This window comes from Corythoichthys intestinalis, chromosome 1 (genome assembly GCF_030265065.1).
Source record: "Corythoichthys intestinalis isolate RoL2023-P3 chromosome 1, ASM3026506v1, whole genome shotgun sequence".
Lineage (NCBI taxonomy): Eukaryota > Metazoa > Chordata > Actinopteri > Syngnathiformes > Syngnathidae > Corythoichthys > Corythoichthys intestinalis.
Window position 1 is genome coordinate 66,732,430 of NC_080395.1, and position 15,414 is coordinate 66,747,843.

Here is a 15,414-nt window from a genome sequence, read left to right on the forward strand (position 1 = left end):
CAATTAAGACGCCACTTAAAGACATTAGACCCCAATCTCATTGTTAAGCCGCTTGATTTTTTCAGTGAAAACGTGCCGAATATTGCCAACAATCGTCCTGCTTTGTCAGTGTTATATCAGTAAGCCAGTGAGCATTGTTAGCATGTTAATTGAAAAATAACATCATTGCAAAGGCGGTAAATACTGTGAGCAGCAAAAATAAAAACGGTCCTGTCCAAGGACACCCCCCCCCCCCCCCTTTTATTCAGATTTGTTTTTTCGGTCAAATTTTTTGGCACATTGTCCTCATGAGTGAATGTTTCTAATCAATTTTAATTTGGTATTATTTACTGATTTTATTACATTTTATTTTTCTGTATCAAATGGTCAAAAATGTACCTTGAGTGTATTTTTTAGTTTGGATGTGATTTTTTTTTTTTTTAATTCAGGCAAATTGATGCACATCAAGTCTTCTCTGTTACAAACAAAACAATGTTTATAATAAAGTTATACTTTAATATAAGTTGATCTATGTCACTTTTTTTCTTTATTAGAAAAAAGGGACAAAATGTTAGGCAGATGCGTATTTATAATAGTAATTTTATAGACAAATGATACTATTTACAGTGGCGGCAGAGAGTTTGGGGGGGCGCGAAACATTTACGTCTTCCTTGGGGGGGCGTGACAGAAAATAATTGAGAAGCACTGTTGTACAGAAAGTTGATAAGGACCATTATCATTGCCTAACACGGAAACAGAACAAGTAGTATGTATCAGTTTTGACCTCGTGCGTGCACATAAACTGCTACTCCATAGAGAAGTGTGATAAAGTGACGAAAACAACCTGTCGTTACATTCATTTTCTACTTTCAAAACTAGTGTTGGGGGTTGATATTTACATTACTATAATAAATAACATATTTGTTCAAATATACATGTTGTCATTACCTTGTAACGCGTCTGCTCGCGGTCATAGATCTTCTTAAGGGAGACGGTGCGTGGAGCAAAGAAGTTGCCGAGTTTGGCAAGATACACACCATTCCGCAGGCCCTCCTCTAGTTCTGTAGTAGGAGGCAACTCTTCATCCAAACAGGCCTCCATCCATCTGCAAGGACAGGTACAACTGTCAGATGTACGTAAATGTTTTTTGAGTTAATTGGAGGTAGGGTTTTTTTGTATAAACAAATGACTGAATGTGACATTTATTTATTTTTAAAAAAAGTGTAGAGAGCCCAACATATTTGATTGAAGCTACTATGATACTAGAGAGTGGCCTTTTTTATTTAAAATCATGGGTCATTTCATACCAAAGGCTCTTTTTTTTTTTTTTTTTTTTTAAACACAAACAAACCAGCCTAGTTTAACCTCTCCACCAAAGTTCCCTACATTCTTCATGTGTGACATTTAATTTCTTTCAAGTCCTGTTATGAAGCCACATTCTTGTCTTGTGCCCGTGTCAGCCTTCAGCTATGGGGAGGACCTGCTGAGCTCTCCTAAATGGGCAATCTTGGTTTGACTGAATTCCACGAGTTCATGTTTTCACTACCTAGTAACAGGTCAAGTTGTGGTTCTAAATAAATTGCTTTTAGGCAGAACAAATATTTTAATTGACATCACATCACGATGTTGACTGGACTTAATAATTAACTGTTTTACATGTCTTTAACTTTTAATTCTGGTTCACAAACCATCTATTTCCAGAGCTGTATTGTTTTGCATGGTTAAAAATAGCATGCTCTAATGGATGCAATGAAAACAATTAAGGAATTAAACCGGTATATTTATTTAAAACCATGTGAAGCACGCAAATGTGTCACATAGTGGCAACAACGGAAACAGATTAACTCAAAAGAAAATTATCAGCAACTCTGCTGGTCAACTAGGCACGTTAAAGTGATTTAGCACGCTTGGGTTGTTGATTCAATTTATTTTGGGGGTTATTGAAATGTCAGACAAGATTAAGTTAAATAGCACACATAACTTTGCCACCGATACACATAGTATTATGGAAAACATAACACACTTGAGGGACTGGAATGAAGAACTTGTAAGAAATTTGTTGGCAACTAAAGGAATTATTGATACAGCAATTTTCTGCAGCTTCACTTTGCAGTGACATTGGCAGCTGACTTTAAATACTTGTCTTAAACAGACTTGGTTAACACAGCTCAACTTGCTTCAGTTTCTCCAAAATGTTTTTTTTTTTTTCCCCCAGTTAAAAGAGCTCAAGAAATCATTGAAGGAATAATATGTTGCAGTACCATGCAATGGAATTTGACCAAAAGATTTGAATTGCTAGCTCTGTGGGCAGCTTTGTGCTGCTGAAGATGAAGGCAATCGTTTATGCTTATCGGGAGATGGGCATGATAACTTGTCCCATAAAGATAAGAATATTGACAAGGAAGAAAGGAAAATGGGCATGAGACAGTAAAAACTAAAGAAGAAAAAATAAACTAAATCAACTCCAGCACAGAACCAAGCCCAAAAAACATTAATTAAAAATAATACAAACCCTTACTCCTGAGCCAAGGTAAAAATGAAAGTGGCTTTGTACAGTGGTATGAAAAAGTATCTGAACCTTTTGGAATTTCTCACATTTCTGCATAAAATCAAGATCAAATTTGATCTGATCTTTGTCAAAATCACACAGATGAAAAACTGTTTTAAAACCACCCAAACATTTATAGGTTTTCTTATTTTAATGAGGATAGTATGCAAACAATGACAGAAGGGCGAAAAATAAGTACGTGAACAATCACATTTAATATTTTGTCCCCCCCCCCCCCACACACACATTTTGCAGCAATAACTTCAACCATTGTGCCCCCCCCCCACTTTGGCAGCAATAACTTCAGCCAGACGCTTCCTGTGAATGCAGATCAGTCTAGCACATCGATCAGGACTAATCCTGGCCCATTCTTTTCTACAAAACTGCTGTAGTTCAGTCAGATTCCTGGGATGTCTGGCATGAATCGCTGTCTTTAGGTCTTGCCACAGCATCTCAATGGGTTCAAGTCTGGACTTTGATTTGACCACTCCAGAACGTGTAGTTTCTTCTGAAACAATTCTGAAGTTGATTTACTTCTGTGTTTTGGATCATTGTCTTGTTGCAGCATCCATCTTCTTTTTAGCTTCAACTCTCTGACAGACGGCCTCAGGTTTTCCTACAAAATATCCTGATAAACTTTTGAATTCGTTCTTCCATGAATGATTGCAAGTTATCAAGGCCCTGAGGCAGCAAAAAAGCCTAAAATCATGATGCCCCTCCACCATGCTTCACTGTGGGGATGAGGTGTTCATGTTGGTGAGCTGTTCCATTTTTCTTCCACACGTCATTGTGTGTTACTCCTAAACAATTCAACTTTGGTTTCATCAGTCCACAAAATATTTTGCCAAAACTTCTATGGCGTGTCCAAGTGCCTCTTTGCGAACAAACAAGCAATATTGTTTTTTTAGACAGCAGTGGCTTCCTCCAATGAACATCGTTCTTAGCCACAGTTTTACAAATACTTGCTGTGTGCACAGAGATATTGTACTGTGCCAGGGTTCTTTTTTACCTCTCTGAGTATTCTGCGCTAAATTCCTGGCGTCGTCTTTGGTGGATGGCCACTCCTTGGAAGTGAAGCAACAGTGCCAACCTTTCTCCATTTGTCGATAACATCTCTGACTGTCGAAGGATGAACATCCAGACTTCTAGAGACGGTTTGGTATTCTTTCCCCAGCTATATGCAAATCAACAATCCTTGATCGCAGGCCTTCAGACGGTTCTTTTGACCGAGCCATGATGCATATCAGTCAATGCTTCTCATCAAGACATTTCTTACCAGGTGTGTGTTTTATAGTGAGCAGGGCAGCTTTAAACCACTCATCAGTGATTGGGCACATACCTGACTAAAAAAGTTTGGTAAAAATTGGTTTCAATTGCTCTTTAGACAGAGGGTTCACTTTCTTATTTCCCCCCCTTCTCTCATTGTTTGCATGCTATCCTCATGTGTGATTTTGACAAAGATCAGATCACATTTGATGGTGATTTTATGCAGAAATGTGAGAAATTCCAAAAGGTTCAATCTTCAGATACTTTTTCACACCACTGTACCTATCAAACATTGTCTCCTCTCTGATGTGCTATTTAGATAATTTACATTAAGACCTTCGTGTATCAGCTCTGATTAGCAAAGCCTTGCTTTTATCTTTGCTGGCGAGGAAACTTAAGAGTTCTGTCAGACAGAGTGAGGTCACACTTGGCCTTTTGAAATAGACAGAGTGTCACTGTTTTCAGCTGCTGAGAAAACATTCCCAATTTTCCATAAATACAGTCTTTGCCACGTAACGGCATTATTGTAAAATTTAAAGGCAATTTTCAACAACTATATGTAATGTTCAGCCAACACCACACCCAGAAATGTGTCGTTCTTGGTGACATGCTCCATTCCTTTCTTAAGTATTTGCATCTTATAGTTTATTTTAAGACCACTCATTCAAACACACCCAAGTGTTGATCAGCACAGACCCTGTCAGCCTGAAACAACTCCCTTTTAGGGATATTTGGAAACAAGGTTTCCACACAAGCTTTCTATTGAGGTTGGGGTGGCCGACCTGTAATGTCGGGCTGGGCCTGCTAGACAGGAACAAACTCCCCCTTTCACCATGCAATGGAGCAGTGAAAGGCCCCATGAAGACTAATGGCTCCTTTATCAGGCAACACACCCTTTCCACTCTCACACAAACAGAGACACACCCACCACTAAATCTTTAGGACGGCAGCTGTAATTGGGATTTTTGAAAATGGAGGAGTGGTTTGAACAACAGTGGAAAGCAGCCAAAATGCATTTGAAGTTTTAATCAGGAAGTAACTGGCAAGTCTCAACAACTATCAATAATAGGATAGAAAAACATCTTAAAACGTTTGCGGAGTTCGAAACTCAACTGTTAATAGTCAAGAATTTACTATATTGATACTATGTTAAATGTCTCTTTCTCCCATGTTTTTAATGATACAGCATGCCATTTAGTGCAATTTAATACCAACAAGGCTAAATTCCAACTGCTCCCTGTTAAGACCAATATAAGGTGAGTTTTTGTTTAAGCTACTATATTTTTTTATGCATTCCTAATCTAGTTTATTAGTATATTTAACCGTTTTGTTTTTAATTTGCGTACATTAACATTTTATAGTTACTTTTGCTATGCAAGTTAGCTATTTGTTCTTTTGTTGTACTTAGATCCTAATTCACTTCTACTTTATACCATTTAGGGCCAAGCTCAGGTATTTTATTTTTAAATGAAAGTGCAATTCTGCATGGTTTAAAGAAAAATTCGGGAATTTTATTTTGTATATGCATTTAATGCTCTTTGCATTTAATGCTCTTTCGAAAGTACAATCTTAGCCATTCATCGATTGCTGCAGCCCTACACTAAAGTCCTTTTCCAACATTTTAAACCGTATTAAAATTGGTCACGTTGTGACGTCACGCCATGGATTATTATACAAGTACCCGCCATCTATGTTCTTTCACCCCTCCGACTAATATCGGGTGTGCTGAACACTGAAAAAAGCACTTTGAAACTGCCACTTCGCAGTTCTAAAATGTGCCGCATTAAGTTTATACAATATAAATAAAGCATTATTTAAATGTATATTGTATATATTATATGCGCATTTGCTGTGGTTTAGTACAAGTCTCTTGTCACACAACCAGTTTCTGTCTCTGTCGTTTTTTTTCAGCAAACACTACCTGCACACTGCTGTTCGCCGTCTAGCCAGCCAAAAGGTACTTTTCTATGCTTGCACGCCTGCAAAAGTCAGTCTCCTCACCTGGCCCTTGATCCACTTTTTTTTTTTCTACGCTGCATTGCCTCCAGACGCCTCGAAGAGGACATTAACCTTCAGCCTTGACGCACCGTGTAACTGAATTCGCATCAAGTGAGTAATTGTTTTCTTTAAGTAGAAATATTAAAGGAATATGTAAGCATTTTGAATTCAGGAAGTACGGTGGTACCACTACATACGAAGTTAATTCGTTCCAGGACCTTGTTTGTAAGTCAAAATGGTTGTATGTCGAGCAGGATTTTCCCATAGGAATACGTTATAATTCCATTAATTCGTTCCACAGCCCGAAAATCTACACCAAATCCTTAATAAATACTGCTGTTACTATTGCAAATAATAGAACAAAATAAATACTTTATGAATAAACATCGGAATAATAATATAATAATGGTAATAATAATAATAACACCTGTACTAATGTAACAAATTGGGTTCTATTGTGACAGTCGTATTTTGTGTGGTGTACCTGAACGCACTGCGGGGCTGACGGCAGAGTGAGAGAATGCAGTTGAGATAGTATCCCTTTCACTTTTAACGTCCTATTGTTGCGGGCTGTTGGCTTGTTTTTTTTTTTTTTTTGCACAAGTTCTTAAATAAATGATTAAAAACCTGATGAAGCTGGCGATCTCTTTGGATGGTTGTCACCTTTACTTATAAAGACTAGCAAATGGAGGTCAGAGGAGTATTGTCAAGCAGTTCAAGACGCGCACCCCACGCTAATATTTTTCCATTTTTCGAGGTGCCACTGTACTAGCAAAATCTTGCTTCCTGATTTAAATACGCCTGTGGGTGTCAGTGTGCATGGGACACCACTGTTATAGAAGTGTCAAGTGAGTGAATATTTTGTTTTTGTATAAATGTGAGATAGTGAAGCTTGGTGTCATTTAAGAAAGATTGTAGTCCGCATCTCTGAGATGTGCTCCCGCCAGCACAAACACTCCACAGACGACCAATCAGAGCAAAGACTATTCAAATTGGATCCAGTCAGCTGCATATTGGTAAGAAACCACAAGTCTGCAGTACAGCCTCAAAAGCACCAACTAAAGTAAATTGAAAAATAGCATTCTGAGCACCTTCAACACACATTGTTGTGCAAACCTGGTAAAATAGCATCCAAGGTTAATAAAAAAAATCATGTAAAAAAAAAAAAAAGTGTGCTGTTAATTCAAAGGGGCTTATAAAATAACAAAAGTGTAAATGAATAATCTCTTCTATGTGTGCAGCTGTAGGAAATTGGAGTTGTGCGGAGGTCACAGGTCAGTCTCATAGGAAGAGGCCTACGAATTACCACTGTCTCTCCAGGAAGAGATCAGCACTCCCTCCACCCACTGCTGTGGAAATACATCCTTTTACAGTACAATTTAAATCCACACAACACCTCAAGTGACTTTACTTCACAGCCATTCAAGCATTTCTATTCACACATAAGCCATGGACACACAAAATACTTGAAAGTTAATTTGTAGTTTGAGTAAATATTTTATTTTAATAGAAGTAGTTAGAGTATCTTATTAATAGATTATATTATGAGGCTGTGGAGTACTGTACTGTTCTTTTGTTTATTGTAAGAGGCCCCTAAATGGACTCTGCTACACCATTATTTAGAGAGCACTGTGGCCTAAACACAAACGATGTAATTCTTTATGTGAACTGGCATCATTTCAGCCAATCCATTTCACACCCAAAATGTATACTGTACATTAATTACAAAATAACCTTATTGTTTATTTCTCTGGATTTTCTTTTTCTTTTTTTTACTTCCAGTTCCGATCCATTTTTTTTTTCACCTTTTAACAATACTGAACAGATATCTATATTTATAGATCCTAAAAAATGCAAATAAAAGTAGTAATAATAATGCAAATATATCCATTTATTTTGTCTTACAAAGTGAACTGTATTGCAAACAACTTTCTCTGCCAGCCAAGTTATAAAGATACATTAAACAATAATCCCAAAAAGTTCACACTTAAAAGCCATAATATTATTTGTTTTTAATAGGAAAAGAAATGTAAAATTGTCAAACGATTAAGATAAAATGCTTAAAAAATGTCAAACAATTAAGATATGCTAAAAAATGCTAACTTTGCTAGCTGTGTTATGTTTGTTGGGTGACTCCGCTGTAAATAAACAGTAAGCCCTGCTGGTACCTTCTTGAGAAGTGCTCTATTTAAAATGGTGGCCGATGGTCTTTATTATCATTTACTTCTACAGAGAAGTAGTCCCACACAGCAGACATGCCTAATGGTTTGGTTTGCAGCAGCCGAAATACGCAATGATAATGAAAACATCAATGAATATTGGATCAGATCTGATCTTGTGACCAAATCCGACACTGTCTGATACTCTGAAAATAGCACCAATATCGATCAGGCACCGATACCGGTTCAGATTGGGACAACAGTTTTTGGTGCATTTTAATCTTTTAACAACTCAGAATAAAATAGCAAACTAATTTAACATCTTGAACCCAAACTTGTCAATTTTACATTCTTAGTTTCATTGTTACACTAATACAGGGAGACACATACAAAAAAAAACGGTCATCACCAAAAATCGAATAACTTTCAAAATTTTATTTAGATCGACACAAAACTTCAGCTACATTAGGTCAAGCCTATTTGGCAGACATCTCCAAAGTTTCAAGTGTGTACTACAAAACTCTGTTTCACAGGCGCTCAAAATTTGTGCATCAAATGAGCTCCCCGGCGCTGCAGGCACTTTTGGATCCGGTGGGCAAAGTTCTCGATGACCGTCCTGTGGTCGTTCAGAGTGGGATTTTCTATTAGTGCCATTGAGGTTATGCACAGTCCCATGGGTTCTGAACTTGTTGACCCATCTGTAGATGATTGAGTGGACAGGAAATTCACAACATATGAATCGTCGTTAAATGTCTTTTTTTGTCTGCATCTCGAAGGTCTAATTTGGTAGACTCTTACATTAGTAGACTCTTAAATTAATGCTTCTTGTTAAATCCGAAAAATAAAAAAGTGATTATTTCAAAAGTTATTCAAGTTTAGGTATGACCGTTTTTTGTGTGTACAAATTGTTAATGTACACATCTGAAATATTTAAATGAAAGCACATTTCAGTGTTTCCCTTTTTTTTATACAGTGCAAAACCAGAGAGCAGTTAATGGTGAAGGTGGCTTAGAAGGTTTTTTTTTTTTTTTCTCAGCTCTTCTTTCAGTTAGTTTATTACTCAAGGAACCATTCAACCTAAACATATAGCAAAACTGCCCCACCTAATGACTTGTGTTTAGCTTGGAGAAATGATAAAAGGACGGTAAGTGTAAAAAAAAAAAAAAAGATGAATACTGGTTTTATCATTCTAAAAATAAGCAAACATGGAACCAAATGCATGCTCTGCTGCAACATTGGAATCTGTGCACCAGCAGGCCACTTATTGAAGCAACCTTTACTAGCTCCATGATGAACACCTGCTTGATGTCTGAATTTAAGAACTTTCCCCAATTCTGTAACATAATCCATGTTTTGATCTTGATACATGCTTAATTTGTTAGATTCCTATGAAACATGTAGACCCCTAAGGTCGTCTGGAACCGGTCTCCTGTATTTTCCAAGAACAAGAACCAAGCAGGGTGAGGTAGCATTTAGTTATTATGCTCTTCACCTCTGGAACAAGTTACCTGAACAGGCATGAAAATGGGTCAGGGGTCAAAAAGGTGAGAAGGGTGTGGAGGAAATATGTTCCAGTACACTGTACACCCCAATAAAATATTGAGCTCTGTCGACCCACACTGTGTTTCAGCAGGGCCGTGCAGAGACCGGTGAAGGGGCGGGTGCTCGTAGCTCAAAAGGAGCACATGAACAAGTATTTAATACACCTTAAAACAACATAACTTCAATTTTAACCAGCTTTAGATAATTATTGGCTGCGACTGTGACATACTTTAATTGGGAGGGGGCAACAGTGAATAGAAATCAAAACTGTCATTAACACTTTCTGGCTTTGACTCAGTCAGTCTGCCTATTTTCTTCCCTCAACCTCTGCATCAAAACTTCCTTCCTCAACTTGTTCATCTCAGAACAAACCACATTAGATGGTCACTGAGCCACCAACAGCACAGTTTTCTTAAAACTATTATTTCATTATTATCCATACTTAACAACTCTAGCACCTAATGATTAATAAAGCAATGACATAAAATCTTATAGAAACATAACATTGTAATTGTGTTTATAATTGTATTTAATACCCGACTATGCTTGCAAACTTGTTCTTACCAGGTCTGCTATTCACCCAGCTGATGAGGTATCCACTGCCTTTAGCAGCCTCATCTAACTCCTTTTTTTATCCCTCAATCTCCCTTCCCTACGAGGCATGTCTATGTAATGAAATATAAATATTAAAAAAAAACACAAAAACAGACTCCCCGGTGGCTTTTAGTTTTAAGGCTTTCTTAATTTATTTCTCTCTCAATAACGATGGAGGTAGATTTGTGTTTTTATTATTCAATCGTGTTTTTATTATTCAATCAAAAAACAAAGTTACTTCTATCAAAAACAAAGTTGCTTCAATCAAAATACAGTATATACTTTTAATCCCCAAAAAGTCACTTCAATTTAAAAAATTGTTTTTGATTGCAAAAATAAATTTGAGACAAAAAAAGCATTTGAAAACTATTTTACTTGATTGAAACAAATTTTTCCATTGAAGTAATGTTGTTTTGCGTTTGGGCCACATTTTGGCTAGGACATTTGTGTCTTCATTATTCAATCAAATAAGTTGCTTCAAACAAAGAAATATATATAAAAAGAAAAACTTTGCACACGTGTCAATCACCGTTTACCAAAGCCTGAGAGGGTTTGAGTAGACTCACTATGAAGCATTTACTAAAGCCAAGCATTTTCTTACTACTTTATTCTTGTTTAAAAATAATTCGGTGGGGCAGTAACATGTTTAAAACTTATCATAATTCTTACATTTTGAAGTGCTTGAAAACCATTTATAAATGATACTTTGGTGAAAAAAGTGAAAAAACGTCATATATTTATCTTTTTTCCAATGTAAAATCTGAATAAATGCATTGAACACGCACAAAAAAATGGGGGGGGGGGGGGGCTTCTTCGCGGTTTTCACTTATTGCGGCGGGTTCTGGTCCCCATTAACCGCGAAAAACGAGGGATCCCTGTATTTCTGAAAAGCTTTAAGAAGCAGGACTCATTCCCACCACTCGTCGGGCCGGTGTTGTGCCGACACCGGCCGTCAGCTCAAATCCAAGCCGAAAATAACGCGTCTCCGGCGGACGACGGGAGCGATGTGAGGCGCCACTCCCACCCGAGAGCATGCCGCTTAATTTGACTCAACAGTGTGTTTCTTCGTTTATATTACCGCTAAATACACAAGCTTGACGCCAATTTAACGGGAGCTATTTTTTTCATGGGAGATTTGGCTAGCTTTGGTAGTGTTCAACGCAAGCTGCAACGAACAGCAGTAACTTTTTTATATCGCAAAATGTGAAAACGATTGAAACCATTACTCACCAAATTCAATCTGCTGGCAAATACAGGCAAGTGTGTATGCTGCGCTCTGGTCTGCCCCGGTGTGGATAAGGCCTGGTTTTTGTTTTCGCAGCTATGCAATGCCACCCAAAGGCTCTCCGAGCACTCCATGTACAGTAAGGAGTGCGCGCGTTTGGAATAATGGAACGCACCTTGGGCCGATGATTGGTTCTCGTCAGCGAAGCATCTAGAAGGATTTGCTGACTGTCCAAGTGTGACATTTTTTAAAGAACCGATTTCTTAAGTGCTCAGTTTACGTACTAAGTTAATCACATGATGATAATAATAATGTAACGTTGATAATAGTCAACCGTTTTATCAGATCGAAATTCTTTATTTGTGGAAACTTATTGAACAACACGACTGCTATCTGCCGCAGCCAACGCACATATCTCCCCCGCCAGAACAAACGTAAACACGGAAGGCACGTCCCTCGCTCTCCCGCACCTCCCTCACCCCTCTACGTCATGCGGTGCATTCAGGAACACATGCTAACACCCTCGCCACATTATAACTCGATTCGTTACAATAATAATAATTAAATAAAACCTCCCGACCCCCCCCCCCCCCTCCTCCCAAAAAGAATTTCTCCTCGGATCTACGCAATTCACGTAGGTCGCCATTTTTTACTTCAAAACGGCGAATTTCGCCGAAAGGTGAGAGATTTTCATGCCTGCCTGAAGGTCTGAAGTATGCTCAAATTGTTAGCTCCTTTAAATCAGGACTAAAAACGCTTTTGTTTAGCACTGCATATCTATTAACTGTCTATATATTTCAATCTATTTGCTTTCTATTCTTATCTCCATTGCTGATTTCAATTATTAGCAGTAGCAGTAGTATTTGTTTTATTTTTTATTTTTTATTTTTTTTATTCTAGTCGTGATTAAATGCAATTTTTATGTATAAATTTATTTCCTATTTCGATTGTCTTTGTTTTTACGTTCTATTGATTTGAATTTGATTTTTCTGATCTTCATGTGATGTAAAGCACTTTGAATTGCCTTGTGTTGAATTGTGCTATATAAATAAATTTGCCTTGCCTTGCCTTGCCTTGCCTTGATCTATTGAAAATCCCAGAGACCAATGACAATTGCGATCATTAGATTCTTGATCAAAACACTGATTCTATAAGAATCGTATGTCGTGTCTTTCGTTCTGTACAAAAACACATCTCCGCAAGGTGTACTATAAATTCAATTGTGTATGCTTTTCACTACATGATGTGTATAGTCAAGAGCTGGACATTCAATTTTGAGCAACTTGAGAATGCCACAAACTAACTTAAAGAACAAATTCTGTCCTGGTCACTTTCAATTGTCTTCACTTTACCACTATGAAGAAAACAGCCAATTACAGATCTGGCGTTATAGCTAAAGAGTTACAAAAGTGGTTTGTGTACTCCCTGATTAAGACAAAAGTGCAAAATATGAGTTTTTCTTTATTATTGTCATTTTGGATTTGCAAAAGCATGCTGTGACAGGACTCATGAAAATAATGAGAAAGATGTACCTCAGCCATTTCTGTCCACTACTAAGACCACCTGAGCGCAACTACCAGCTGGAAATAAATTTGAAAAGCTGTAGAAACAGAAACATAAATGAGTCTGTAAAGATGTACCTCAGCCATTTCTGTCCACTACTAAGACCACCTGAGCGCAACTACCAGCTGGAAACCAATTTGAAAAGCTGTAGAAACAGTAACATAAATAACCCTGAGGGTCAAAGTCAGGTAGGACAGCTAATCAGGTAGAATGGGGTGAAGAGCGAACTGTGCTGAGACAGCAGTTTTATCCGACCACTAAGTTTAGTCAACAGGCTTAGCCACAGTGACTATCCCCGGGTCATCATTCAAGCCAGGGCTATAACTCTCAGCTTGCTCAGGTTGCACGACAAGCCAAAAAGATAGAGCGGGTTGTCACAATTACCATGACAGAGACAGTATGGATCCTCCTTTTCTGAATGCATGGCTACCAAATTTGGGAGTGGCCTACAGTACATGTTAGTTCTTCTAACTTATTTGAAAAGCTCATTTCTAACAGCCTGTTTTCTGTCAATATAGACCTAAATGAACCAGATATGTTGTATATTTCACGGCTTAGTCAAACTAGACATTTGGGTTTGGGAAGGGCGCTTTAGCAAATATTGACTGGATTGAGACCAAACTCAACAAGAATTTGTATCTTCAAGGCTTAAAAAGTGCAGTAAGATATTGCTCTAAAACTTACACAGATGCCATATCAGTCAGTTAAAGATACTTCCTATTATTAAAACAACAATTATATTATATGCTATTCTTGTTCACAGCACCACAATGGCTTGATGGGTGTTGCATAACTTGCACTTCTGCAGCGGCAACTCACTACTTGGGACACTGTTTGAAAACAGGAAATTACTAAAGTAAATGACCTGATCTTGAGAAGGGAACAGGATTCGTATTGCAGTGGGAGACTCAGAGTGAGAACATGGTACTTCCGTAAAAATGTAAATATGATAAGGATGGAAATTCTTTCACAATGGTACTGCACAATACCAAATTGTTAAATTTGAATTTATAGTCACATTTTTTAAATTCAAAATCCACTTCATGAAAAATTATCCTTGATTATACAAGAGATTGACCATTATGGGTTTTTCAGGACCGATTATAAGTAGTTAGAGGGGCCAATGGCCGATTTTTTGAGCCAATATTCATTTGAAGTAACGGTGTAAACATTGCCACAAAAAATGAACAATACTGAATACTGAACTTCATTGAAATGCCTAAGCATGTTTATTGAATCACACAAACAGAAAATACTAGCTCCAGAAGTGCCTGAATTTCCTAGACTTAGAAACATTCCTTATAAAGTAGAATAAAAGGTTAAATAAATAGCTCTCTGAAAATTTTCCACAGAAAAGAAAGCCCTGATGACCTCGTCTAAGTACCCTTGAGCAAGATACTAAACTTCATGGTGCTGCATCACCATTAGGTAGATGGGGACATAGTGTGAAGCACTTTTAGAACCTTAAAAAGGTGGAAAGGTGCAATACAAGTGTAATTCCATTTACTATTACCATTTAACCAATCAAAGGACGGGGTGAAAACAAGTGCAGGAGACAGCAGGCTGGAGAGGGAGAGGCGTGGCTGCATCTGAGCCTTAATAACGCAGTTTTAAATTGATTTTTTTCATATGGCCAGTCGGATTGTAAAAAAAAAAAGGTCGATACTGATATACATCAAATTTTTAAAAATCCACGCTGATAATCGGCCCGGCCGATAATCGGTCTATCTCTAGATTATACATCCCATTATTCTCACTTTGATGTTCAAAAATATATACAGTGGTATGAAAAAGTATCTCAACCTTTTGGAATTTCTCACATTTCTGCATAAAATCAGCATCAAATGTGATCTGATCTCCATCGAAATCACACAGATGAAAATGCAGTGTCTGCTTTAACTAAAACCACCCAAACATAAGTTTTCATATTTTAATGAGGATAGCATGCAAACAATGTCAGAAGGGAGAAAAATAAGTAAGTGAACCCTCTGTCTAAGGAGACTCAAAGAGCAATTGAAAACAATTTTTACCAAACATTTTAAGTAAGGTGTGTGCCCAATCACTGATGAGTGGTTTCAAACTATAATTACCATAAAAAAAAACCACCTGGTAAGAAATGTCTTGATGAGAAGCATTGTCTGATGTGTATCATGGCTCGGTCAAAAGAAGCTCTCTGAAGACCTGCGATCAAGGATCGTTGATTTGTATAAAGCTGGGAAAGGATTCAAAAACCATCTCTAAAAGTCTGGATGTTCATCAATCGGCAGTCAGAGAAGTTTTCTACAAATGGAGAGAGTTTGGCACTGTTGCTTCTCTCCCAAGGAGTGGCCATCCACCAAAGATGATACCAAGAGTTCAGCGCAGAATACTCAGAGAGGTAAAAAAAGAACCCTAGAGTGTCTGCTAAAGACTTACAGAAATATCTGGAAAAGTCCAATATCTCTGTGCACACATCAACTATATTTAAAACTATGGCCAAGAAGGGTATTCATGGGAGGACTCCACAAAGGAACCCACTGCTGTCTTAAAAAAAAAAAAAA

At 37.6% G+C, this 15,414-nt stretch overlaps 1 protein-coding gene across 1 annotated transcript in view; it reads right to left on the reverse strand.

The window, feature by feature from the left end:
• iqgap1 (IQ motif containing GTPase activating protein 1) overlaps positions 1–15,414 on the reverse strand; it is a 141,811-nt gene that overhangs the window by 58,383 nt on the left and 68,014 nt on the right. Inside the window, exon 3 of the mRNA XM_057836916.1 lies at positions 928–1,084. Coding sequence (XP_057692899.1) covers positions 928–1,084 — 157 coding nt within the window. The remainder of the gene's footprint in view (positions 1–927; positions 1,085–15,414) is intronic.